This window comes from Cygnus atratus, chromosome 1 (assembly GCF_013377495.2).
Source record: "Cygnus atratus isolate AKBS03 ecotype Queensland, Australia chromosome 1, CAtr_DNAZoo_HiC_assembly, whole genome shotgun sequence".
Taxonomy (NCBI): Eukaryota; Metazoa; Chordata; class Aves; order Anseriformes; family Anatidae; genus Cygnus; species Cygnus atratus.
The window spans coordinates 131,492,770-131,520,025 of NC_066362.1; the positions used below are offsets into that span (position 1 = coordinate 131,492,770).

Here is a 27,256-nt window from a genome sequence, read left to right on the forward strand (position 1 = left end):
TTAGTCACAGCATTGCAACAGGAGTTCATGTTCTACTCATTATTCACAGTGGCTTCTAATACGCCTTTTACAAAGATTACGAAAAAAACAGTTGCCAATATCCTCATGTTTTTCGTTGTTGTTGTTTGGTTTTAAATATGTGCCTTGATGCACACATATGTTGGTGCAAATGTACTCCAATGTAAACCTCATTTTTTATTCAGCATTAACTAAAGTTACCATGACAATTTAAATAGCAACCATTAAGTTACTATTTCTTTTAAATTGAACTTTTTGTAAGAATTACCTAACTACTTGTATTTGTTGGTTTTAAATTGTCTAGCTTATTTATCCTTATGATGTGCACTAACAGCTCTTCAAAGAGTGTTATTTAATTTGTGATACCTGTTACCTTCACAACAAATAAGCGCATATGAGGGTCAAACAGTATAATTGGAACATTTGTTTTTCTGGTGTTTTTGTGTTGTGTTGTTTTTTGTTGTTGTTTTTTAAATAATTGTTAAACCACAATACACAAGTAATTCCAGTGATGGCAGGAAACCAAAAACTACTTCTACATTTCTATTTTTAATAGATTAGATTTCAAGTGGATAGCATTGAGGTTGCTTTTGCAGACTATACTATTTACCATTACTGTGATAGCTCATATAACTACTTTCTTTTCTCCCTCCTCATCAACCGTAAATTCCCACAATATTGAAAGCATTCGCTCATTGGTGATAAGATGCTCAATGATAGCAACAGAGTAGAGTAGTAACTGCAGCAGCACTACAAAGCTGTGAAGTTAAGACATACTACTTTAAAAGTAGAACTGGCAGATGTGACAGTTCCGTGGTGATACAAAGCTCAGTAGTAGTCCAGAAGAGAAAATTACGGAAATCATTCCCTTAGTTTCTCAAAGGGTCATCTGTTGTCTTTCTTGACAGTACTTTGAACTATATTAAAGCATAAAACTTACACTGCTTAAGAGCAAATGAAATTACTGTACTTCATAGTGCTTCTAATTAAAAAAAATTGGCACTTGTCTCTCAGAACATTTTTTTTTTTTTTTTTTTTTTTTTAAGACAGAAGAGTAAACTATGGATCAATGGAAAGCTAGGAAATGCAAGAGTATAACATGAAAATCTTGATAAATATAAAAAGCAACAAAATTACCACCAACAGTCCACAGTTTGACAAAGCAAAACAAAGTAACTTTATACACTATATCTCAATCATCGATTATAAAATTCTTTACAACGGGAAGAAGGGTTGTGCCCCATTTGAAAGATGACGAAAGAGATAGTACAAGAAATTACTTGCATGCATTCCCTCACTGTAACATGAGTTGCGTAAATGGTATCGGAAACAAAGTTAGTGCCATCAGTTAACATCAGCTTGCTAGCACTCCTAAAAATAACCACACATCTACTCACGATTTATGTGGTCCATATAATAAACTCCAATCTGTTGATCGTAAACAGTTTCCCATCCTAAAGGAAGCTCATCACCAACACAGTCAGCAAATGTCAATGGCTTTGTAATCCTGTAAAAACAAAAATAAACACATGTAAATACAAAAGGTGCAGTTATTATATGATTTGAAGATACCACCATGATCAGATCACAAGATAGTTATACTGCTTAGGAATGGGCTAATAATTACAAACATACAGTTTTTAAATATGCTGACAGATACTCCCCAAACAGGAAAGACAAGCTTCTACCTTCAAGTTTCTATGTTTAACAATTTAATTATGATGGCATGCAGTCCTGCCAGTTTTTCTCCCATATTGCAAAGAACACAAATGTGAAAGCTGGAGTTCATCACTACTAAAAAAATATTAGAGGCTTTATAGGCTTTAATCTCTTTAAGGTGTCAAAGCAGTATAATTGTTTGTCCTTAAAAAATAAATGTTATATAGTGCTATTGATTTATTTTCAATTATACATTTCCAGCTATTAATGATATTCCTTTGGTCCTGACCCATCCAAATTACTTCCTCTCCCCCAAACATAAAGAAGGGGGTATAAAGAAATGTCTAAAAACAGTTCTGAACTGCACCAGAGCAGAAACAGTAACTAACAGGTAACAGCACCTACTATCTAAAAGTTTAAAATGTCACACATGCCCCTTCCTGAGCAAACTCCTGACAGACCTGTGGGTAATTGAAAACCACAACAATTTTGGTATTTACAGGAATACTGAAAACACGTGGTTATTTATTCTAAAGAAAGACTATGTAGCAATGTTGTTCTAGAACATCAAGGAAAATAAAAATAGGAAAAACAAGCGATGCAAATAAAAATCCCCAACATTCAGTTGAATCATGTCTACTTCCCAAAGCGCACTTTGGGAAACATTTTAATCATCACTTAAACGCAAAGATAATGTTTCCCTCTAAAAGCTACAATAAAATTCCTTTACAGAAAAGCTATTAATATAACAATTTCAATTACACATGGGATATGGTTCCAACAACTTCAATATTTGTATGTTGAGGCATTTTTAATACCTAGAATGACGACAGCTTTGCAGAGATTCAATACATGCATTCTTCTAGGAACTGACTTAAGTTCAGCATAATATGAGTAGCCCATAGTAGTATTTGGTGTAAAATGGAATCTGTTCATATATTATAATATCCAGTTAAAGTCTCCTGACACCAAATTTTGGACTGTATTTATAAATACACTGGATCATTGGGATTGATATTTTCACTTCATTTGATAAAGCCTGAATAAAACAATAGCTTTGTCTGAATTCAAACATGTCCTTCTTTGAAACACAAGTCCTTCTCCACTTCCCCACACTGAAATAAAGCCAACCAAATTCAGTTGTAAAGACTTCAAATGATGGAAATAATGCCATGGATATAATTTGAGCTGTTCCAATGACCCAAGTAAGTGCACCACCCAGTCACTAACAAAATACATAGAACATCACACAGCAAACAAAAGCTACATTTATCTGTCCTGTCTCCTAAAACTATTTTAGTATTCTTCAGATTAAAGTGTTCAAAACTAATGGTAGTAGGATAAAAGTGTGTGTATATGTATATATATCCTCATTAGCTTGTAACTGTAAAGTTTTGATCAGCTCTGTACAAAGATTCTCAAACATGTATAAACAGCTGAAGAAAATGAAGATGCACATAAACTCATGCACCACTATTTAAAAGACTTTCTATTCCTGACAAATACATAGTTTACATCATGTAATCATGTATATCCAAAGCATTCAAGAAAGAAGATGTTACTGTGGGTTGCCATATGCATTCTTTCGGTATTTGATCTAGCAGGCAGGACAAATATTGTCAAAATACTTCTGATCTCCGTGAAGTTCAGTCTAGTATTAAAGACATAACATGCAGCATTTTTTCATAAACTCTCATGGTTTTGTTCAGAAGACATCATGTTTACAATTTATCAAAGCAGTCTAGACACCGGTTCCTCAATTACCACACTATAGACAAGATTTTCTTTGGAACAAGTTATGAGACATGCTTGCCTGTTATACAAACACACCCTCGTCCTTTATTCCTAAATAAAACCTGCAAGGGATACTCCAACCCTTCACACTACACTAAGTTTAATTCATCACTCTCCATGGTCCCACCACTGCTCCAACTTCCACGACAAGTACAATGCTCACTTTCTGGAGAAGGGCGACCAAAGAACGTCAATCCACCTGGTCTAACCAGTTTTCATTCCAATGTTATAAAGCCTGTGTGAATAGTTTAATTAATGCTTTTGAAGGAAACCTTGCAAGAAAGAGGACATATAAAAAGCCATCTTTCAGACACAAAGGCTATTAACTTGATGTTGCTTATTTTGAACTATAGTCAAAGTTGTTCCAGTTTGAATTTCCTTCAGACAGAGCTTAACGTAATGTAACATTGCCTGAAGAATATTCAAGCTATGTATGTCTGAATGTGACTAAATTGTGAATCAATCGGATAAATCATGCAAAGTTTAAAATAAGAATTGAAAGGTCGTCCCTGTGTTTTGCACTGGTGTAACTAAGTCAATTGAAAAAACACCTTTCTTGTTTGACCAGCACAACTCTGAGGACAAGATTGTTATTTTTTTAAAGCTAGGGAAATCAGGGGGTTCCAAAATAGAAAAAAAAATGTAACAGATGAAAATACGTGTATTGGAGGTCAGCCACAAAATGCAGCAGCAAACTACTGAAACTTTGTATCTTCGGAAATACTGCTTTCCCCTCTTTCCTTTTTTTTTTTTCTTTGTCAATTGGCTTAAATAGGACAGGTTATCTTCTCAGCTTCTACACAAGGTACAAGTATTATAAAGACAGACAATAACAGAAAAGAAATGCTGCCACCTTTAATTAAAGAACAAACTAAGCAGGGCTGCCCTGAACTATTCTGCCACCCATTCGCAGTAGCAAATAAATAAAGTAAAGCATTTCTTCTGTCACAAGTGATCATCTCCCACAGGACGTCTGGTCAACATGAATAAGCTGGTCCTGAACTTCCAACCAAAACGGAGTTTCTCTAGCACCACTTTCCACGTTAACTGGGCTTGGACACTGAATGTACAGCCCAGGTGTAAGTGACCGTTGTCCATGGGGACCCATTTTGCATATGTCAAAGAGCCAGTCATAAATTCAGATAAATTGTTTAGCTAATTCTTCATTATCTTTAAATGTTTCTCCTTTCCAAAAATAATGATGCTCTTCAGTCATCAGGCACCCATTATTTTGTGTCTCGGAAACCCTTCAAAAGCAGATACTAAAGCACAGAAGAAAACTCCTATCACCAAAATACCGCCAACTAAGCTGACAGAACAATCTTTCAGCACTGTCTTGATCTGTGGATCTGTCACCTCTAACTCAATCCAAATTAAATGCTTTCTTTAAGAAGTAGTGGAAGTCTGGAACGTGAATGCAGTAAAAGGGATTTCTGAATACCCAAATTTTACATTAATATTTTCTGTACCAATTTTCAAGCTAAGCAGAATATAGAAATCAAACTGTAAAATAAAACTGATCAGTTGAGTAAAACAGTTTCTGACTAAGAGGCATGTTTCCTCTTCCTTGCCAATTTATCCCATACCTTTAACCATTAAACATATCCAGAAGGCTTCCATAATGCAATACTACAGCTTTCTGAATATAAAACAGCTAAAGAAATACCCCATATCCATCAGTTCATGGCGGGGAGTGGGTGGGAAGGAAGGCAATAGGCAATAACTAAATACCATTTTAGATAAATTACCGCAAAACTGTTCTTAGCTTTAACATACTTTATTAATAGAATCTAATTTCAGCTCCCCAAAACCACAGAAAAACTCAACCTTTAAATAATAACAGCACTTCCTGGGTTCAAAGAAAAGGCATACTCTCCACAAGGCAGTTTGACTGCTAGCATGGGGCAGCAATTTTGTTGATGGGGATTCCAAAAATGGAACTAGATCTCTACAAACACAAAGCCTCAGAACATACTCAACGAGATCCTCAGGCCTCCCATGTCCCTTACGCCACATCAGAAGGCCCTAGCTGGTCAGCTGGTCGAGATCACTAAGCCTAATCAAGCAAAAATTCCCCTGGGAGAAACCAAAGTAAGACAAGCAGCCTGTTTTTGCAAAATCTTGACCAGGAAATAAATAAATAAATAAAAGCATTTCCAACGTGAGAACTCCACAGCAAACTAGCTGCCACCTCTCAGTCAATACCCAGATGCCTAAATGACATCCAGGGTCACCTTGTCTTCTGAAGCGGGCCAGGACTGAAGGGAAGTACTAACCCCAAGGGCTACAACTCACAGGTTATGAAAATGAACCAACAAGTTCTGAATCAAAACCACCATTTGCACTGGAGATGGGGGAAAGAAGGGATGAGCAGCAAGCGTCAATGGTGCTTTTGGTTGTGTTCCCAATTTTGGACAGGTCCAAGAACAAAGCCAGAAAACATGTAATAAAATTTGATACTTCTCAACAAACAACTAGCAGGAACAGTCTCTTAAGGCCAATCTCAGTTTGAATAACAGCCTGATGGGATAAGTGTTCTTGCCTGACAAACCCACGTTACAGGCTAGAAAACTGTATTAATTTATATGACAGATCTGATAAATGACATGCAATTTAAAAACGACAGTATAACTAGAAAAGAATTAACCGTTCTGACACACCTAGCGATACTTTATCCAAAATAAAGTATTACATCAAGTATATTACTGAAGAGTCACAAGACAAGAAAGAGAAGGCAAAATGAGAAATCATGCACATGCTTAAGGGCTTTCTGCCAGACATTTTTTTCTTACCTCCTTTCAAATATTCATTTAAATTACAGCCCTTGCTATAAATTTCAACTAATCCTCGTGCCTTGTACTGTAGCTTGTATCTCTCCCAGTCCCACAGGAAAAAAAAAAAAGCAAGAAGCTGAAAAGGAACGGAAGATGATGTTTATGTTGTCAGTTTTCCACAGACGTTCACAAGAAAAGCTGTTACCAGCTGATGGGGAGGAGGGCAGGGGTGGTGGCTGCTGTTTTGTTTTTAGCAATTACACTCCAGTCCTGAAGGCACCTCGCCCTGGCAGCTCCAGCCTGGCCTGCGGGGCGCCCCAGGCCTGAGGACTTCACTGGAGAAGGAAGCCCTGAGGCCACCCACAGCCTCCCGCAGCCCCAGCCCACAGGGCCCTCTGGAGAAACCACCCAGTGTTCGGGGCACGTACCCCTAACATGCATGTCCCACTGGTGACGAGGCAAGGGGCTCTCTCAACAGCTCGAAACCGGAGCCATTTACCGAGTTACACTAGCAGGTGCCATCAGGAACCCTGGGGCCCGTCCTACGGTGCTCCAGAAGACACCATGTTCTCCTCACTGCCCATCCTGCCTAACGGCCTCAGCTCTCCTGAAGTGCTTTAGTTCAAGTGACCTTTCCAAATCTTTAAAATAAGCTGGATTTCAAAACAAGGTTGAGCAAAGTATGTCCTGACTGCTTAGTCAAAAGCACAATGAAGTTCACCAAACGTTATGTATATTGTATGTATGTTATATATGTTATGTATATTTTCAAGGTAAAACCCCCTTGCAACTTTTTTTCATAATACAAATGCCATATCTTCATTTTACCACTTAATTCAATCTCGCGTTCTGAATAAAGTAACTTTATGAACATCTACACGGTCCTTCAGAAAGATAAATCCACAGTACAGACAGCCAAGTAGAAACTTGCACAAATGCAATCCTGTGCTCAGGACAAAGACCTGAAGAAGGTAACTTGTATTCGAAGTCATCCCTAGGATGTACTTCCCCTCAAAATAAAACACCCTAGAGCAAGGAAATAGCAGCTCCAAATCTTCTAAAGGACACTTGAAATTCATTCCTCTGAAGACCACACTGCATTTTGCAGTAATTTACGTTCTTTTTTAAAACAATAAGGACATGAAGACTGATAATAGTGTCAAGTCAGTGTATGTGATTCAATGATTTTTACAGTAACATAAGCCAAAAAAGTATACACCAAGATACAAAACAAGACACAGGATAGCATTAGTCATCTACAGTAATGAATCAACATCTTTACGCATGGAGAAAATTGTCTGTTTATTATTAGATAACACTTGTTTCCATACAAAAAGTTAACTGCCCTTAAGGCACTTTATTTCAAACCTGGACGACCTATGCTGTGACAGCTGACAAGCACTTCACTCCTGCAAACATTTGAGCTATTTGTCAATCGCCTCCCAAGCCCAAGCCATGGTTTGCCACCGCTTACAAGCAATGGTAAACAAATTGGCAGCAGGTTCTTCTAATCCCAGCTTATAAAGTACAGCGCTGCAGAATCTGGTCAGAAAGCAGCTCTAATGTCTGTACAGCAGGGCAGCATAGATGGTAGGTAACTTCATCAGCCACCCTATTCTTCAGTCCATCCATGCTCTCATTTTGTAATCACCTGAGCTTATATGGAACAGCACCACAGGATCAACAAGTGGCACACAATCATGCCCAGGCATCACCTCTCAAGGGAGATCGGCAGGAAAAGGCTTTTACTGCCACAGACCACCTCATGAATGAAATTAAGTACAAAGCAAGAGGTTTCGCTGAAAAGATCAGGTTTTGTGACAAGGACCACACTCTCTTATCATCGCTGGTTGATTTCATATCATGTATTGCAAAAGTACAGGAAGAAAAGATAAGTGATAGCCAGCTATCTACCTCTTTTCTGACCTTGTACTGAAGAAAAAAAAAAAATCAGGAAAAAAGGAAAAAAAATAAAATAGTGCTATAAAAGTGCAATGCAATGACCAGACTGCCCTCGTACTCTATTTTGGCACCTTAAACCTGAAAGGAATACTTCGTTTCTGAAAACATTTCTTCGTATCGTGTCCTGTTTTATGCACTACATTGAACCAACTGACTCAAAACCAAAAAGAATTCACTTTTTTTTGTGGTAGTCAACCCCCTCACTTTTTATTTTTTTAATCTCATTAACACTTTTCTGTCAGGCAAGGTATTATACAAATTTTAGATGAAAAATGTCCACCACACATAACATGCTCGATGCTACATAAAATTCAAAACATAGTAGGTAGCCGTAAAAACCCTGAACAGGTAGATTTTGTGATGCAAATACTGTTACCTGTACGAATAGGAGATAAGCTATACAATTCGTTAGCTTCAAAAGAAATAATAGAAGCTTACATTGCCTACTTCAGACATCTACAAGAAATGCACCTGAGGACTCCTAATCTATTTTCTGTTCACTCTTACAGAAACAATAAACATTTACTAACAAGCAGCAGATAAATAATATACTTTTATTTTTATCCTTTATCATACTTCCAAAAACCAAAGCAGGAAAGAAAGCCTGGGTTAGTATGTTGAAACATAAGAGAGTATGTGAGCTCCAGTTGCATCTATACTGAAGTTGCAGTATAATTTATCTGTCTGTTCAGGAACTACTGAAATATGCCACACAGCCAAGTTTTCCAAGCAGCTATCCATATCTTAGCAGCAGCAGCAATGATCCATATCCAAATTCAGGACACAAATATTATCGTAAATTCCTGCTGAAAATATGCCAGCATTTCATCAAGACAAGTGGAATTCCTCCTCCAAAAATCATAGCTGGGTTAACAGTCAGTGCTCTTAAGAAAACTTTTGTTTCTAGTATCTGCTGTCTTTACAGAGGATAAACAATAAAAAATGTGGACAGATGGGTCGATGAGCACTTTAAAACATGTTTCGTTTGTGTATGCACAGAGCCTTAAGTTATGGGCAACTGTACAAAGCAGGCAGCCAAAACCTAAGATTAGCAGCAGGTGTGTTGACATCTCAGACCAGAAAACAGAAGTACATACAGAGCCCGGTAATACACCATAAGAGACCACCAGACAGTATGCAGCAGTTAAGACAGTTATGGGGGAAAATTGGGAGACTACAGTTCTACCAACTGATGTCAAACTGGACCTCTGCATTCAGTATGTTCTTAGCCAGAAACAATTGTATGCAAGATATTTACAATTTTTCCTTTGCCAATCCTAATAAAGCTGCCATGGTTACTCAAAATCTCTAAATATTTATAAGATTTTCTCAAGGACATATGTCAGGAGAAACCTTTAAAAGAAGAGATAACAATGGAAAGTCAAGATTGAAAGATAAGGGAAATTGGGAAATTTGATCAGGAACTTTGGAATCTGAGAACGAAGCTGAATTTCTACAGCTGTGTAAGAATAACCAGGACAATGGGGATCTTGAGATACGCTTGTGTAAAGATGTGTTTACGAATGTATTTATGTATAACTCATTTACATGAATTGTTAAACACAAAGTATTATTTAATCAGTATTATTTCTGTAAAAATTTAGTAAAACTTCATCCACACAATGGGTTAAACTACAGGTTATACTCAGATATGCAAGTAGATAAAAGCAAAAAATACGGCAGAGCAGTAGTCACAGCTCTGTTAGTGACTGCTCTTCAGATTCTAGTTATTTTAGAAGTGTTCCAACGGTGATACAAGTTTAGCTTCTCTGCAACTAGCTTCTGAAATGGTATGTATCCAATGTTTCATTTGTATCCAATTTGGAAGCCTAACATAACACTGCACCTGACCTGACACAGCACAGCTTTAGAGCAGGCAAGTAAAGCCATGTTCTAGTTTTATTGATACTGCATCAACGTTATATCTTTTTCTCCAATTTCTGTGAATAACAGTATTTTCCAACTACACGCTATTGGTAATTCAGGTCCTAATTAGTAAACGTCAGCCCTGCAGATCTCTCTTTTTCTTCCATCCTGCCAGCCACAATTCTGCGACCTTCTGCTGGAGAAGAGCAAGTCACGCAGCCGTCTGAATTTTTACACCCTCAGTACACATCAAAGCCTACTCCTAGCTTCAGCTCAGTATAACATGCTGTTTGGTGGTTGTGTGCTTAGCTTTGCCATGACTCTTCCAGTTTGAGAACTCCAATTTCTGACAAGCTTACTTGGGCACAATCCTGTCCACCGGTTAAGTGAACCATCCTAGAAGAGCCACGGGAAGAGGTGATGAACTGCCACACCCTTATACAGAGGACTGTATGTGTTTGTGTGAAAGCATATGCACGTGCTCATAAAATTGTTGCCTTCTTTCTGCCTGTTGGTCACAACTTCTGTGTGCAAACACCAGATGAAGAGGAAACACCTGTACCTTCCTAATCGAAGGCACCTGAGCAAAGATGAAAAGGTGCATCTGCCAGACCCTACCAGTAAGTTCTCCTAACAAGCCCTTTGCACTTGAGCAATAACAGGAGGAAATCAAATGAGGAAGATGACGAAAAGGGCAGGAAAAGGAATGTCCCCAGCAGACAAGGAAAACAAAAATGGGGCATAAAACTCCAAATTCAAGCCCATGGAGTTCAATGTTAAGAGAAAAGAAAGCATCAAAAGAAGCTTGATGTTTCAATAAAATATATATATATAAAATGGCCTTATATGCTGCCACGCAGTGAAATACTGCCTGCAGATTCTTACAGTACTGATTGAAATTTAAATTGAAAAATAAAAATAAAAAGATTACCATGTGCTCAGTGTTACATTGCCTCCTTGATTTCTATATTATTAAGGTATCTTGGCTATCTCTAGAGTAATACAGAAGCAAACAGGGAAGGTCTTCACAGCTGCCTTCCTATCTACTACGTTCTCTCACTAACTCCACATATCCTACATCCAAAAGATTATGCCAGCAATTGCTGACTAGCTCGTTACCCTTACATCTAACCTTACTAGACTAAATCTAACCTTACTAAGCTAAACTGTTCTTCAGAATTTTGACATCGGATTTTTCTAAAATGTTATAACAGCCACTGGTAATTCAAGTTTCTGTACATGTGCTACAGTTTGCCATGCCCTGCTGAAGGCCCCCTCTCCCCTCTTAAATCCTTATATTTATCTTTCTTTACCAACTAGCTAGGACTGGAAATAAACATATAAGATGCAATACGTATTTACTAATTTGTCCACATACCATTAAGGTGTCAAGTGACAGAGACAAGGCTCAACTTAAACATTTTTCAATAAAGAAAGACAGTGCTGTAAAATGCTTTTGTGAATTGATTATAGCTTACAAACACAAAAGACAAGTCAGTCAGCAAAACTGAGTATCTTCGTTAGGTTAAACAGCAATCTTTGGTCTGACTAGCAGGCGAGTAGTTGGAGATGCACAGTGGTCAGCAGCAGAATCTTGAGGTATACGTACAATTACATCCTGATGTGGTCTACAACTGCTTATTAACCAAAGAAAACCCTTTTCATACACTGAGAAAACCCATCATGCTAGAAAACAGGCCAACTAACATGATGCTAAAGGCATTTTATACTTCTGTAGTCTGAGAGAAGAATACATTGCAGCCAAACTATGCTTAACTACTAGTGTTCCCCTAGAGGTAAATTTAAGTTTAATGGTATTAAAACCAGACATCTGTCAAGTCTTTGTGCACAACGAAGCTTAGCACTCCTACGAAAAAAATAAGTAATTTGATGTTTTAAAATGTTTTAAGCCCCAATCTTGCTAAAACTTACTATACTTCGAGTATATTCAATTAAACTGTACCGAAATTAATTTCATAAAACCACTTCCACCAATAAGTATCACTTAATGATACTTATAAAAGACAATACACATTTTTAAAGTTACCAAACAGTTTCTAGAGAATAAAGCAGAAAGCGACTAACAATGGGAGGAAAAAGTAAATGCAACTGGACTGAGTATAAAACAATGGTTGGAAAAATATATATTCAAGAGACCATTCTTTTCAAGTCTCTGAACAAAGTGATGTGTAGATAAGTGCCAAAAGGCTATGCACACCATGACTTCGCATACATCCTATTGAAAACAAATTGTGAGGTAAGACGGTAAACAAATGCCTCACGCCCTGAAAACTCTACACTGCCAGCTAATATTAGAAATTCAAGACAGGAGTTTCTCATTTGAACTTTGAGAACACCTTTGCTCCTCCTCCAGCCCGCTCAAAAAAGACAGTCCTATGTTTTCTAAAAGTACCACGTACAGCATTTCTCAGACTCGTTTGATTACCACAATCCTGCAAGTTTTACAGGCTCTTGCACCATTTCTGCACAATGTCTTCTAACATGGTACTGCACTGTCACGCACCCCCTCTGCCTGTAGAAGGGTCCCCAGGGCAGACACCCTCAGCCCATGCCCCCCTCGGTGGGCAGCCGTGGGCCATCAAAGACATCACATGGCGCTCCAGCAGACCCTGCCCAAATTATGCAGCAGATCCACAAGACAGGCTTTCCAGACTGCTTCTTCAGCCTCAACTCCATTAACAAAGCAAGTGGGAGAGAATGCAACCAACGTGACACGGGGACAATCCAAGGACACCGTTTCAGTAACTTTTTCTGAAGAGTTACCAAGTTCAATTTAGCTCTAAGCAACTGGAGAGAAAATATGTTGACAGGATATTTGATGCTTTTGGTTTCAGACTCCATTTCTTGCAAGCAGTGATCTACAGCAGTCACCTCATTATTGAAGGTTTCTTCACTCTTCCAGAAGTTAGAGACCCTCAGTCAAGCAGATATGGGTGCATGCTTCAGCTGCCTAGAGGTGGCGATGGACAAGTCATTAGCGAATACTCTGTATGTTAGCACAGTTACAGGAATTCTTAATTCACCTACTTACTTCAAAGATCCAGCAAAACATATTTTAACCTTTATTAAAAAAATTTTTAGTCATTACCTTTAAGACACTAAAGCTGGTCAGAAAACAGTCCCATTTTAAGCAAATTTTCCCTTAATAGGTTTTTCTATTTTCCAAATGTATCAAGAGATGCAACAAAAGATTACATCTCCCTAACATCTTTGCTCTTTTATACTATTGGAGCAATAACACCCTTGCTAAAAAGAATTAAAAAAAATACTTCTTTAAAGCCCAGTAACAGTCTAGAAAAGAGCAATGGATTTGCAGTGATTTGCAGCCTTGCTACATTTTCTTCCCACAGCTCACTCTTTGCCTTTGCTTTAAAATTATATATGTAGCTGTCAAATTATTTGTACTTGATATGTCAGTTTATATACTTTCTAAGCTTTTTATTCTCAACATTCTCTACTTGCAGTCACAAATGCAAATGCATAAGCTACAAACACATAACATTCATACGGACAGCGGGGTGAGGGAAAGTCTCAACACACTTAAATTCTTAACACTTTAAGACCTGTTTACAACTGCTTCTACACTCCAGGTTTGCCACCCTGGCAACCAGCATTTTTCATGCTTTTAGGAAAACTTAGCCCATGTTTTCCCAGTATTTAGTTATCCCAGTGATATTATGATTCTCCAAATATACTTGCCTCTACTGTCCTCCTTAATGCTGACTATGCAAACTAATGCAATATATTCCCCAATCAATTCAGTGACTTAGTAATATATCCTCAAGAAAAAGACAATTATACAGATTTATGTTCATATGAAACTTTTCAAGAGGTTGAAGTTATGAAGTTTGATGTTATTACTTCTATGGTTGCCAGCAGTTATGCAATGTATTGTGTTTAAGTTTCAAGTTAGACCAATAAAGTACTTCCAAGTATTATGAGGAATTGCTCATAACTTCACTGTTGCATGTTCGCTAAAATACAGGAATAAAAAATATTTTGTGAAAATAGAGAATTCCAGACAAATAATGCAGTGTTTATGAAGAATAGTAAGGTAATAAAGGAGAAAAGAAAAAAAAAAAAAAAAAGGACAACCTGCTCAAACCCCAAATTAAAAAATATTTAACTTACTAGAAAAAAATATTTTTTAGTATAATAAACTAAATTGAAGAGAAAAACAGCACGTCATGTATTTTTAGACTATAAACTTTCAGCACAACAATAAAATGGGAAAAGAAAAAAAATCCACAAGAGATAAAGCACAATTATAGCACATGTCCTCAGATCTACACTGATCTTAAATTTGCACATAACTGAACATCCACACTTAACAAGTAGCTCCTCGCTTAAAAAGCAGTGGAAATTTTGATTAAGCTTATATGATAACACACTAATGAGACTTCAACAGTAGATGGCCTCCTCTTCTTCCTCCCCATCGCCCATGACTGAGAAAGTTAAAAATAGAGGCTTCCGTTTCCGTAAGTTATTTCCCTTTAAACTTTTCTAGAGCACTGAAATTAGCTACTTTGCCAGCTTCCTACATTTGTGTTGGAAAAGAAGGAGTGTTAAAAACATGCTTCCATTTACAGCAACTCAGGAAACTGACTTGTGTGGTTTGCATTACTGTTGCTGTTTGTAAATGACAAGTCTCTCTAGAAGGTGTAGGTGTTAGAAAGTATACTTTTGGATACTGCTCACCCAAAGGCCCTTTGCACTGCAGACAGGACTATATATATTTTGCGGGTAATCTTCTGTACTTGCTTATACTTCTGTATTTAAGCATTACTTTGCAGTTAGACAACACGGATATTTTCAGGACAAAGCTTCCAATTCCCCATTCAAGAACATTTCCATAACTATGAAAGAGAGAGTAAGAGCCACAGAAGGCCAGCTTCGTGTCCCTTCCTTCATGGCCCTTAGCCTTCGGGGAAGTCAGAAGCCACAGGAAGCCTCTGACTTCTGCTGTCACAGCACGGCACAATCCCAGCTGACCAGGTCCATATTTTAAGGTCAGAAAGAACCACTGTCATCAACTACTTGACCTTCTGCATAATACTTGCCACAACACTTCAGCTGGTAATGCTTGCATCTAGCCCAACATCTCGTGGTTGACCTACAGCATATTTTCCATATTGGTAAGGGAACTGTTTGTTTATATCAAAAAAGATGTACATTGCAGTGTAAGTATCTGAACTGTTTATATCGAAGTATTGAAGACCAACAACAAAAAAATAGGAGGAATCCTGATACCAGTCTGATGTAAAATTCTATCATCTACACATTACCTTACAGCAGCGCCATCCATTCATTAGGAAGCCTGGTATGCTTCATAAGACTTCGCCTGGCTAGGAAATTTTTTGATTGCTTCTAATTTTGCTAGACTGACATTGTTCTGGCTGAAGTTCTCTCTCTTGGGGGTGTGTCTCATTCTCATCTCTTGTGAGAAGCTTCAATTAAAGCAGCTTAGCCATTGGAAAGAATAAAACAGAGGAAAAAATGCTGTCCCTCTCCACCCCCATGCTAGAATTCCCACAGCAGCTTCACAGACAATCTCTCCACTACTAATACTGGGATCTGCATTTTTCAGGTCTCCTGCTATCCCTGTGGAAAAATGTTCAAGTTTGGCCAAGGCACAAAGGAGTGGAAGGGTGGGAATGTATTCTTGCACATGCTCAGTGTAACCCTGTGAAATGCAAAAGCCCTGTTTAAACTCTACAGAATTTAAACTCCGCAGAACATGCACTGGCGTCTCCAGACCTCTGCTGGCTACAAACCCACCCAACCCCCGTGTGCTAGGACATCACTGAGCTTGCTCAGCTGCACAGAGCTGCTACCGAAAAAACATTTCCAGCACACCCTTGCTCCTTACTCTGTGCCCAGGAGCAGACTAGGAAGACAGTTTCTTCCTCCACTCCCAATCCAATCCCTTTTGGACCTGAACATCACAGGGGAAAAGAAAGCACGGCCTCACCAACAGGACAGGGAAGGACAAGCTTAGCCAATGTCAGATGCCGTCCTCTACGTCCCTCTGCTCTGAAAACCCAGGGCAGATCACAGCTTCTCTCCCCTGTCCACTCCACTCTGCATAATCGCCCACTTCCAATTATTCCGTAAACTCCAACTGCAGTTTGCGCAAAAGCTGAATTACCAGCTTGGTACCACTGAACTGGAGAGATCCCTGCCCTCTTCACAGACTTCCACCACCTCTGCACAACGCTATCACTTCATAGCACTATGATGGTGAAGGGTCTGGAGGGGAAGGACATATGAGGGGCGGCTGAGGCCGCTTGATTTGTTCAGCCCAGAGCAGAGCAGGCTGAGGGGAGGCCTCATGGCGGCCTGCAGCTCCCTCACGAGGGGAGCGGAGGGGCAGGCGCTGAGCTCTGCTCTCTGGGGACAGCGACAGGACCCGAGGGAACGGCATGGAGCTGGGACAGGGGAGGGTCAGGCTGGGGGTTAGGGAAAGGTTCTGCACCCAGAGGGTGGTCGGGCACTGGGACAGGCTCTCCAGGGAAGCGGTCACAGAACCGAGGCTGCCGGAGTTCAAGAGGCATTTGGACAACGCAGTCAGACACATGGTCTGATTTTTGGGTGGTCCTGTCTGGAGCCAAGAGTTGGACTTGATGATCTTTGTGGGTCCCTTCCAACTCAGGGTATTTTGTGATTCACTACTAGTTCAAGACAATGCAGAGGAGAAGGGAGGCAAGCAAGACCTCCTACTATTGGTAACAAACCATTAATCAAGTTTTTTAATGTACTGTGGCAAGGCTCTTTAGGGGAAAAAAAGCCAACACAACAGAACGCAACCACATAAATTAAGACTGTCTCACAACAATTTAATAGCGAACCTTAATTCTGGCATTTTATAAGGTGTCTGTGTTCAACTATACAACTGTAATAAACATGAAAAGAACTTACATACACATCTTATAACAGCATCTCAATTAGGAAGAGTTCATTTAGGTGCCAGGGTCCATATCTTAAAGAACCTTCAAACGTTCGGGGGAAGGACAAAGCTCATCGAAAAAGTTTTATTCTTTTCTAAGAAAGTCAAGTATACAACAAATGAAAAACCAAGACCTCAACAGCACCTCTAAATACCCATTGCCAAACAATGGTATTGTAATTCCCAGTAACAGTAATCTGCAATATGAGCACTTCCTTCATTGCTCATGAAACATTAAGACACAACACGGGAACTTGATATGGATAATATCTTTCAAAAACACCAAATTAATCCATTTATTTGTTAAGACTGGTTAAAAAGCAACAATACCCTGGGAGCTACTTGAGAGAATAATTCATGAAGGAAATGAACTACTAAAATGTGTAATGATTGATTGACCAAACAACCTTTAAACAAAAGTTATGCAAAAGGAGATAGCTATTGTATTTTAAAACATATCCTCTACAATATGCTCACAAAAACTATTTTTTTCATACTAACTGCAATTAAAATCTCCACCCGGTTTCTCTCTTTTTTCAAATAAGAACCAGTCTAACTCTAATGTAGATTTTAATGTTCCACATGCAACACCAGAAAAGCCACAGAAATATCAGAGATACATATTAAATGAACTGCAGGAAAAGCAGAGGAAGGAGGAGAAAAAGCATTAACATGTCCAAAAAGCCTTTCTGGTACAGAGCATAAAGCAGTTTGGACTGCTTAAAGTTAAGCTCTACCTAGTGCTGCCAGAAGGGACACGATGCTTCGTTTCATACAGAAAATTACCTGCCATACAGAAAATTGCCTGCCTCACAGAGTTGATATGAAGCCCTGTTACAGAAAGAATTCTCTGTTTCACAACTCTCTGTGGTTACTAGCAGAGGAAGCATCTGAACTTTAAGTTTCTTTAAGTCCAATTTACCTACTTTCTTCAAAATTACTTTTGAGAGAAATCTAACCAGCAGTGAGACCCCAAGTCTTTGAGGTAAGGATGGCAGATAGCACTGTCCTCTGAATTTCAGAATTGATCAGCAAAATTTGAGGCAGGTGGCACACTCTTCTCAACGATTTCAGGTATTTCTCATTACTGAAAAATCTAGTGATTCAATCTCCGAGTAGTATGAAAGAGAAAATGCACAGATTTCAGAGGCACTCGAAGCCTGCTTGCTTAGTTGAGTTGAGCAACACTTCAGGAGATCCAGTAAAAGGAAGGCCATGAAGCAGACTAAACCACGATTGCTATTCCAGACAGCAGATGCCTAATGTGAGCTGAAAACTTTGTGACTAAAGTCTGCTTCAGAGACCATGACTTCAAAAATTTACCACTCAAAGGCTATTAAGAAACCTGAGTGAACTGAAAGGGAAACAGCAGAGCACGGGGAAGGCAGGGGAGCATACAAGCATGACAGGAAATTCCAAGAAAAATGTGGTAATGACTCTTATGTACTTACTCTGCTCCACACATTCTTGTGCTGTATCATTTTCTAAAAATCTTTTACTACTACCCATTAAGCAAGAAGGCAGCTGAGAAAAAAAAATAAAAAATAAGGGAGTATTCCCTCTTCCTCCCTCACCTTGTACTTATACCACAGCCAAATAACTAATTTGGAGAAAAGATTTCCTAGTCTGCCACTGCTGCCAGGAAAACCTATCTTCTTTGCTGTGACCCTTGTCTAGCTTCCTTTTGCAGGTCTTACCTCCCCCTCATTAGTGAACTCATATGTTTACATGCATTGCCACTCTCAGCTCTTCCCAGAGCTAAATCCACATGACTCTTATTCATACAATTTAGATTTTCTAATTCCATTCTGCCTGAGCATGACAGAAAGGAATTACCAAAGATGGAAGCTGTCAGAAGAGTGAAGGTACCCCTTTAGTCCACCCCTTCCCTCCTCGTAGTCACAGTTGAAAGTCTGATCCCAAATTTTTAACATCCTAGAGAAGTTAGTTAGAATTTGAGGGCAAAATTATCAAGTTGGCTAGAGTACAATGAAGATACCATTGATTACATGAATTGGTTCATACTGAATTAAATCTATTCCCTGCCCTTTCCCCTTAAGAAATTACCAATACTAGACATTTTTTCCTGCCACCATTATCGAAAGGGCAACAAGCAAAAAATTAACAAGGTATTTTAATCACTTTTCAGCGGTGCTGCTTTTCAGCCTGATTATTTTCTGTCTCTTTTCAGAACAGCCTTCCGAGGCAAGGATACTCACTTCACACCCAGTTAAACCTTGTTGCTCTGCTGCATTTTAACGGAAGCTTAAGTTTTATAGGTATGACTGGTCTAGACCCCCCTCCTTCCCTCTGGCCATATCCTGAGCAATGCATCTTGTTACTAATGCACTGCATTAGTCTTTCCAATTCCTGCAAAAGTTAGGGAAAAATAACTGTCTGCATAAAACTAACTCCTTTCAACAATACAGCAGTCATAAATACACTAAACTTAAACAAATAGTCAAGACTGAATTGGAACACTGATCCTCATCCTGTTGGGGGAAAAAAACACCAGAGCCAAAACTCAAACTCCCTGGAAGAGACTAACAAAGACTATGCATACAACTTAGAGAGCAAAATGCAGGCAGCATACCAGCTACTAAAGCCATCTGTAAAACTCGGTGCTTTCCGAGGTGGCACCGAAGTGATGCTAAGGGCAGACATCCATGGATGCAAGCACATTTCTACTGATTGAATAGTCTGTACTTCTCAAAATTCCAGAAAACACACAAAAGGGCACTATTCAACATTTACTTCTTCCTAGAAAATGAATGCTGACAGAAGGAAAGGGCAGGATGGAACCGTTGTTGCTATAATATAAATCCAGAATTCTTAAAAGGATAAGATGCCATTTGTTGACAACCCAGCCAAAATTATTTCACAATGTAACATTTTACATGATCCAAGAACAGTACGAAAGTAAATAAAAATATTTAAAGAGCTTTTGCATATAGACTAATTGCGTTTAAAAGGAAAACAAATTACACAAATGTCGTTTTCAATAGCAGCTTGTCTAACATATGATTTCATTTAACAGGTCCTAAGATAGTAATGACAGTAAGCATGGACAAGTTCTTCTGGCAACTTTTAACATCCATCAGAATTTTAATGTTGAGAAGAGAAAAAAATAGTTGTCTTCAGAGCTGCAACATTAATTCTCCTTTTATTTCTTCTTTATAAGAAGCCATGAAAATGCATTCATCTTGTCCTCAGTAAACTGTTCATCCCCACGTATTTTGGGCAATTAAGCCCAGCACATTCTTCCATTGTTTTGAACGTACACTGCTTTGATGTCTGATTTCCAAAACAAGAGAACTACAAAAACACTCTCAAACATACGATCCAGATCGGACATGTGCTTCCCCCCACACACACACATTAGCGTCAAAAATTGCAGTGTTCCTTTCATACTGCTGTCATTCGCATTATTTTACACGTGTCGATTTTGACTGTACAAAACATAGAGCTACCCAAACAACAAAAAATACTCCTTATTAGCACCACCTCCTCCTCTCTTTCCTGCAGCCATGCATCTGCAGCCACCCCGGCCAGGCAGAGCTGGCGGCAGCCGGGTCCCACTGTAGGACAGCCATTCCCTGCAGCTCCTCCGCCAGCACCACACCAACGCCACGCCACACGTTCCTCCGGCTTGCTCCCACCCGAGGAGCTGGCACGGGAGCAGCACATGCTGACCGTGCTTCTCGATGGAGCATCTCGCAGGAGACACCAGAGGGGTACTTAATCATTTATGAACACAGATTTTCCTATTGCGCACTGTCAATAGCCACACACATCTCACTCATCTCCAAAAGCTGTCTGATGCCCTTACGGCTACTGCTTTCCACAAACAAAATCCCCATTGGCAAAGCTGCTGAACTGTCAATTATTCTGCACTGCGATGAATGCCTAATATTCACCCTCATCAGCCTAATAAAAAGAAAATTTTAGCTCAAGCTACACAGCTAAAAGATACAGCTTACATGTGAGAGAAAGTGCATCTCTAGAAAATGCAAGGCATCTACATCTATCATATCATGCTTGGCAATTGTAACATGAATTTTGGGAGATCAATAAACCCCAACAATTTCTAATGCCCCTTTAAAAATATTATGCCAACTGCTGTTGGTAACAAGTTAGAAAGGAGGGAGGGAGAGAGAAGAACACACAATTCTATCCTCAAACCAAGCTTGCTCGTTGCTAACTTTCTTCCTGGTATAATCAGCAAAGCTTTATTGCAAATAATTATGTCAAGTGATACAAGATTCAGGAGCCGAGGTCTTCTGCCTTTGGAAGGCTCTAACACTGTACAAGTATCACTGATTTTAGAAAGTGCTTTACAAGGAAAAAGCACAAGGGTCTGAAAACAAAGCCAAACAGAAGAGATGAATCTTTACATTCCCCGTTTTATTTGTATTCATACAATCACATTATTCATTTATAAGCAGAACACTACCACGAGGTAAGAAACACCATAATTAGTACCCATGCTGAAAACTCCTTGGGGAGTTTAAAAGTAACACTACGCAAGAAGTCTGGAGAACTGATCTCCCACGTCCCAAACCAGCACCACTGAACCAAAGTCTCTCTAGCTCTGGAGAGGTGTGACTGAAAGAGACAAACATTTCAGGACTGGTATTTCACAGCAGCTACAGGAAGAGGTCAGAAAAGGCACTGCGCTAAGAGAGCTGGGAGATCGGGCGGAAAGTCTAAAGCAGCATTTTGGAAGACTGGGAAGAAAACTTGAAGCATACCTTTCTGTGCTTCTGTGAAATATCTGAGAAGAGTAATGTAACTGTCCACTTCAAAGATTCAATTTATCCTTCCAAGTAGCTATTGTGACTGGGTAATACTAGAAATCTTCCTGAAAACATTGCTTTATTTCCAAGATCTTCCCTTAATAGCAGTTTATTACATACAAAATATTGTACTACTGCCAATCAAGAGTTAAGAAAGTTATGAATCCATTTATAATAAATCCATGGTGATATATATACTATGATAATACGCATTTAACGTGTACTTCATAAATACAACCCTACAAGGCATGACTAGTGTCTCCAGCTCACACAAAAGAAGGTTAAGGCAACTGATCTCTAAAGAAACTGGTATTACAATAGAGGTACTATGAATTTGCACACTAAGTTAATTACTCCGCACTCCGCTACATGCAGACACTCCTAGAGTTTGTCCAAACGGGATGTTTTGGGCAGACCCAAAGCAGCTCAGCCCTCGCTCAGATACGTACAGGCTGCCAGCTACTTCAGCGTGGCACGGAGCTTCGTCTAACACAACCTCCCCTACGCAGGGCTTGTTAGCTCAGGTTCAGTGATGAATTAACCACAGCCACCTGGCTCCCGACCAGCTCAAAGCACGAGCCGGATTTGCAACATAGCATTTAGACACAACTGAGAACGTCTCATAATGAAATTGCTTACTCACCTTATTCACCCTCACTTACTTCATCTAGTGGAATAAACTACTCACCCATATTGCTACACAAAGAGCATTTACATGGAAGATCTAGGGCACTGTTTATTCACACCCAAGCTTTCTGAATTCCAGCTTTTCCAGGTAGAAAAATCTGTGCTTAATGACGGTCAAAAACAAAATGAAGAATCTTTGCTGACAGCAAAACCACTGGCACCTTCTACACTTGAGGGCATTTGAGACAATAATACATCTTCGACCCGTAGGGACAAAAGCTGGCTGCTGGCAGCTCCAGGAGGTTCACTAAGAGCAGGCATCTCACCAACAAACCTTCTGCAAGACTCTGTATCTCTTCTTAAGATCACACTGCTTGTTCACACATAAGGGAAACCAAAGCTAAAAGCCAGGCAGCGTACTGCAGGTCACGTAACCTAACAGTTACACAGGAAGCTTACATTTGTCCAGTGCTTTGGTCCATTTTTTGTAATATTGCAGCCACGTGAACATACACACATCCCACAGAATGGTTATAAGCCAAGCCTGTACCATAAGATTTGGCACATCATCATCTCAAAATGTGTTTATATTAATTGATTATAACTGTTCTTATCAATCAAATGGTAAAAACATCACTTGGTTTTAGGAATTGGCTTCTGTTTCAGTCAAGTGGCTACTAAAGGTAGCATGCAGAGATGTAAAAAAAAAAAAAATTCAAAGTCTTGGAGTCTGGTATCCTATAAAAATATGGATATGCGATTTTCATTAATAACACTACTAGTTTAGTGTCTATTTGGCTTTTATTCCATCGATCAGTTTCAAATGTTACTGAAAGCCCCTTGGTAATTCAAATACTCCAATACTCTATAGAGTTCAGAGCAAGCAGGGGACCCAGCAGAAAGGGAGATTCCCATGCTCACACTGCATCAGGTATCAGAAAATCCACTCAGGAGCAAATGGATAAAAATATCCCAAAGTGCAAGGCAAAAACGCATCCAGCAGAGCCTTCACCTTCCCAGACACTGAAGTTGATCAGCTGTAAGACACAAACCCACAGGAAACCAGGCTTTGTTAGTTCCGGGACTCGTAGAAATACCTGATTTATATAAACAGTGACATTTTCCACATCTACCGCAAGCTTCTTCAGCACATCAAGTTCAGTATCCTGCAAGGCATCTCCCTGCCCTGCCCTAGACATTCACGTGCAAGCTACCCAAATATTTTCCCTTCCAAAAGTTATTTTCTTTAAAAATACATTAAATATTTCCTTTAAAATCCACAGCTAGTCCTATTTATGTGACTATTTGCTGGGTGGAACAAAGTTAGATGCTAAGCTGGAAATACCATAACAGCTGAGTATTTTAACTGGCAACACCCTTGTAATGACATGCCCGTGTGTCATATCAGCTATAGACACCACATCTTCACAAATCTGACATCTCCCAGCTTGAAAATTAATTTAGCATGTTTATTAGAATTTTACATGCAGATTTGCACAGACATTCTTGCATTGAAAATACCGCAAAAAGAGCATTGTACCAAGTGTATGTCCAGGAGTTTGACGCTCGTCAGTAACCATCTCAGTAGCAGGTCTATACACCACCCCTCCGAAACTGCTTAAAACTTTTGTGCCATGCCACGACACAATTCACGTTACAGTAATTTTTCTATAAAATAAAAACCCAAATTGTAGGTTATGCATTGTTTTTAAATGCCGAAATTTGATCTCTTTACAGATAAAAATCAATAGCCTTATTGCCTGTACGGCTCCATCGATACAGGTATGCGCTATTTACATACATTAGCGCTGTTATACAAGGAACTTGTCCTAAATAAACATAAATTGTATAAGGATGTTGCAATCGCTGGTGAACCTAACAGTGCTGGGTTCGGGAGTTGTGTTTTTCCCCCAAAGTTGAAAGAAAACACATGGAGATACATAGGAAGATTATGCTACTCTTTCTTTAAGACAGGCACCAGAGGCGTTAAGAAAAGACAGGTTCATTCCCAATTTCAGTATTTCCTGAGTGTTTTGTTGCCACATTTTATAACTTGAACTTTGCTGATGTTTGTTTTGTTGCATTTTATAAATACTACAGGACAAAAGCTGAGAACTGAGTAAACCCTGGATTCAGCAATCCAGCAGACATCTAAGTCTTGATTAAAAATATTTCTCCTGATTAAAAGTGACCCACCCATGAGAATCAAAGAGAGAGGAATTTGGAGGCACGCCAGTTCATACAATAACTATGTTTATTTGTCTTAATAAATATTTAAGAAACATGACTTGTGGTATTTGATACAACTGAGCCCGGTTAAAAGGCCTCTCTCCATGACATAAGCAAATACCGTCTACCCTCTTTATTTGTCTGACTTCTCCAACATTCAAGGCTAATCTAGTTTTAGGTCAGGAAAAAGACTGCGGTCCGTCATTTTAAACAAACCATTGTAGTAAAACGTGAACAGGAAATTCCTAACTACGCTGTTCAAAGAACAATGATTTAAAAAACAACACAAACTTACAAAGTACAAGGAGCCTACAGACTATCACGGGACAGTTTGGGTGGAAAAAAATTCAAAAGAAAATCCAAAAAAAAGAAAAAGGCCTATAATTACCTTGCTCGGTATTTTCCCTTCCTCCTCCGCCCCCCCTTGCCCACCCCATTGCCTCCACAGGGGCAAGGGGTCCTTCAGCCTCTGCCGAGGGAGGAACATTGGTAACTGAAGGGGGAAGACCGCAGTATATACAGCTCTGTCTGATACCTTGGAAATATCCGGCCCGCGGGAGTTAGCGCAGGCATGCCATTCATTCCACAACATATAAATGCCCTCTTTAGAGCCTCAGCTAAGCAGCAGTTTCATTTGGATTTTGAGGCACAGGTCTGCCTTGTTTTTCAATAAGCAGCAAGCTATTTTTACTGTGGAAAAAAAAAAAAAAAAACATTTTAAAGGCATGCCTACTAGCATACAGACAGTATATAAAATGGATAAAACGCGGATTCAAGGAAAATCTCCTGCATTAGCATTCTATTCATAGCACAGATTTCCCTCTCTTTAAAAAAAGGACTTTTCTATATTTTAATTTATACCAAGTATAATGTCTTAAAACATTTGGAAATTCTTTAACCAAAGTACTCTGACAACTATTTGGGTTTTATTCTCAGAAATCTGGATATCTGAGCATCTTCACCGATCAACAGAAGAAAAGAAAAGGATACATTCCTAATTTGAGACAGAAATCACAGTTAAAGGGAACGATTTCACTTTTAACATAAAGTGCTAACAACAACAACAAAAGGAAAACATGGAAAGAGCCTCAGGCAAACTTCACAGTAGACATACCCTAAAAATATCTGGATATGGGTACTAGTATCAAAATCTTCAACCACTTTGAAAAACAAGCTTCAGAGTACATATGTAAAAGGTCAGAGACAGAAAAACGAACATATGATCCCTACAGAGTTGCATTCTGAAGAACACCATTCATGGGCTGGAGGGTGGGGAAAATGTTTCCACAGCCAGGACACTATCCATGGTTTCGGGGTGTTTCTAATGGAATCAAAGTTCTGGACACAGGGTAATTTATTTTTAAAGAGGACAGAAAAGCCTTTTATAACTGCTCCATGGCTTCTAAATGTAAAGAAAAGGAAACTTATGGTTGTGATTAAGGTCAAGAATAAACATGATTTTCTTTATCAACTGACTTCGGAACGAACAAGCCAAATATCTGAAGAACAATGTGGGCAAACAGTCATTCGTGCAAAACTTCAAAAAACCCAGATGTTCATATACTGTACATAATTACAGAAAGCAGATTCCAAAAATTTATTAGAGTAACTTTTAATGGCAGAATGATGCAGTAGTATTTAAAAACAACAAGACAACTTTCTAAAAATTCAGAACCCCTTAAACGTAAGCTGTTAGGGGAAGAAAAAAATATATATAATCAACACTGTCATTCAGATGCTGTTTCTGAAATAACCAGATAATGGCCGAAAGGCTTCGTACAAGTCAGAAACGGTGAAAGAAATAATCTTTAAGCCAAGGATCTGAACTGAGACCTGCTCAATAGTAACGATAGCGATGAAAACGTATTATCAGCTTAAAGCTGTTCGGCAGATCTTGTGCAACAGGCTGGAGGACTCGGCTCGCTCCTAGCAGGCAGATGTCCAGAGCACACAACCCGCTCTATCATCACTGTTACCAAACAGAAGCCACGAACAGGCACGGACAGATCGGCGAGATCACTCCCAGAAGTAACTTACCCAACACGCTACTGCAGCCTCCCGTGGTACCAGAAAGTTCACCTGCACCCATACCAAGCCCTACAAAGGAGGCAATTCGCATTGCAGCACAAGGTTTACACAAACGGACTGTCTTCCATAATTGCCGGAGTTTTACTTAATCTGTCAGGTTTCTAGAACACTGTCACAAATTTTACAAATGTTTATTAAAAAAAATAAATAAATAGCTCACCCATATGTACCATCTGGTGTTTTGTCTTTTATTAAGTCATAGAAACACATCCTATAACTTGGCTTAGCATGAAAACAGGTTTACATCTAAGGCCCAATGAAAAGTTCATTTTTTTTTTAAATGCACTTCTGGGAAAAGTTAAGATTTTTTTTTTTTTTAAAGCACATGACACTCCTAGGAGACAAAAAGTTGGGACATCAAAATTTGTGCCAAAATCCCCACAAGCTATTTTTGAATATGCGTTAAAAGTGAGGATGATGGATCATTCCCTAAGATGCCCTTGAACCTGTAAGAAAAGATTCAGTACAGATAACTG

At 39.0% G+C, this 27,256-nt stretch overlaps 1 protein-coding gene across 1 annotated transcript in view; it reads right to left on the bottom strand.

The window, feature by feature from the left end:
• WWC3 (WWC family member 3) overlaps nucleotides 1-27,256 on the bottom strand; it is a 104,739-nt gene that overhangs the window by 60,923 nt on the left and 16,560 nt on the right. Inside the window, 1 exon segment of the mRNA XM_035542231.2 lies at nucleotides 1,416-1,525. Within this exon segment, the coding sequence (XP_035398124.2) occupies nucleotides 1,416-1,525 (110 nt within the window).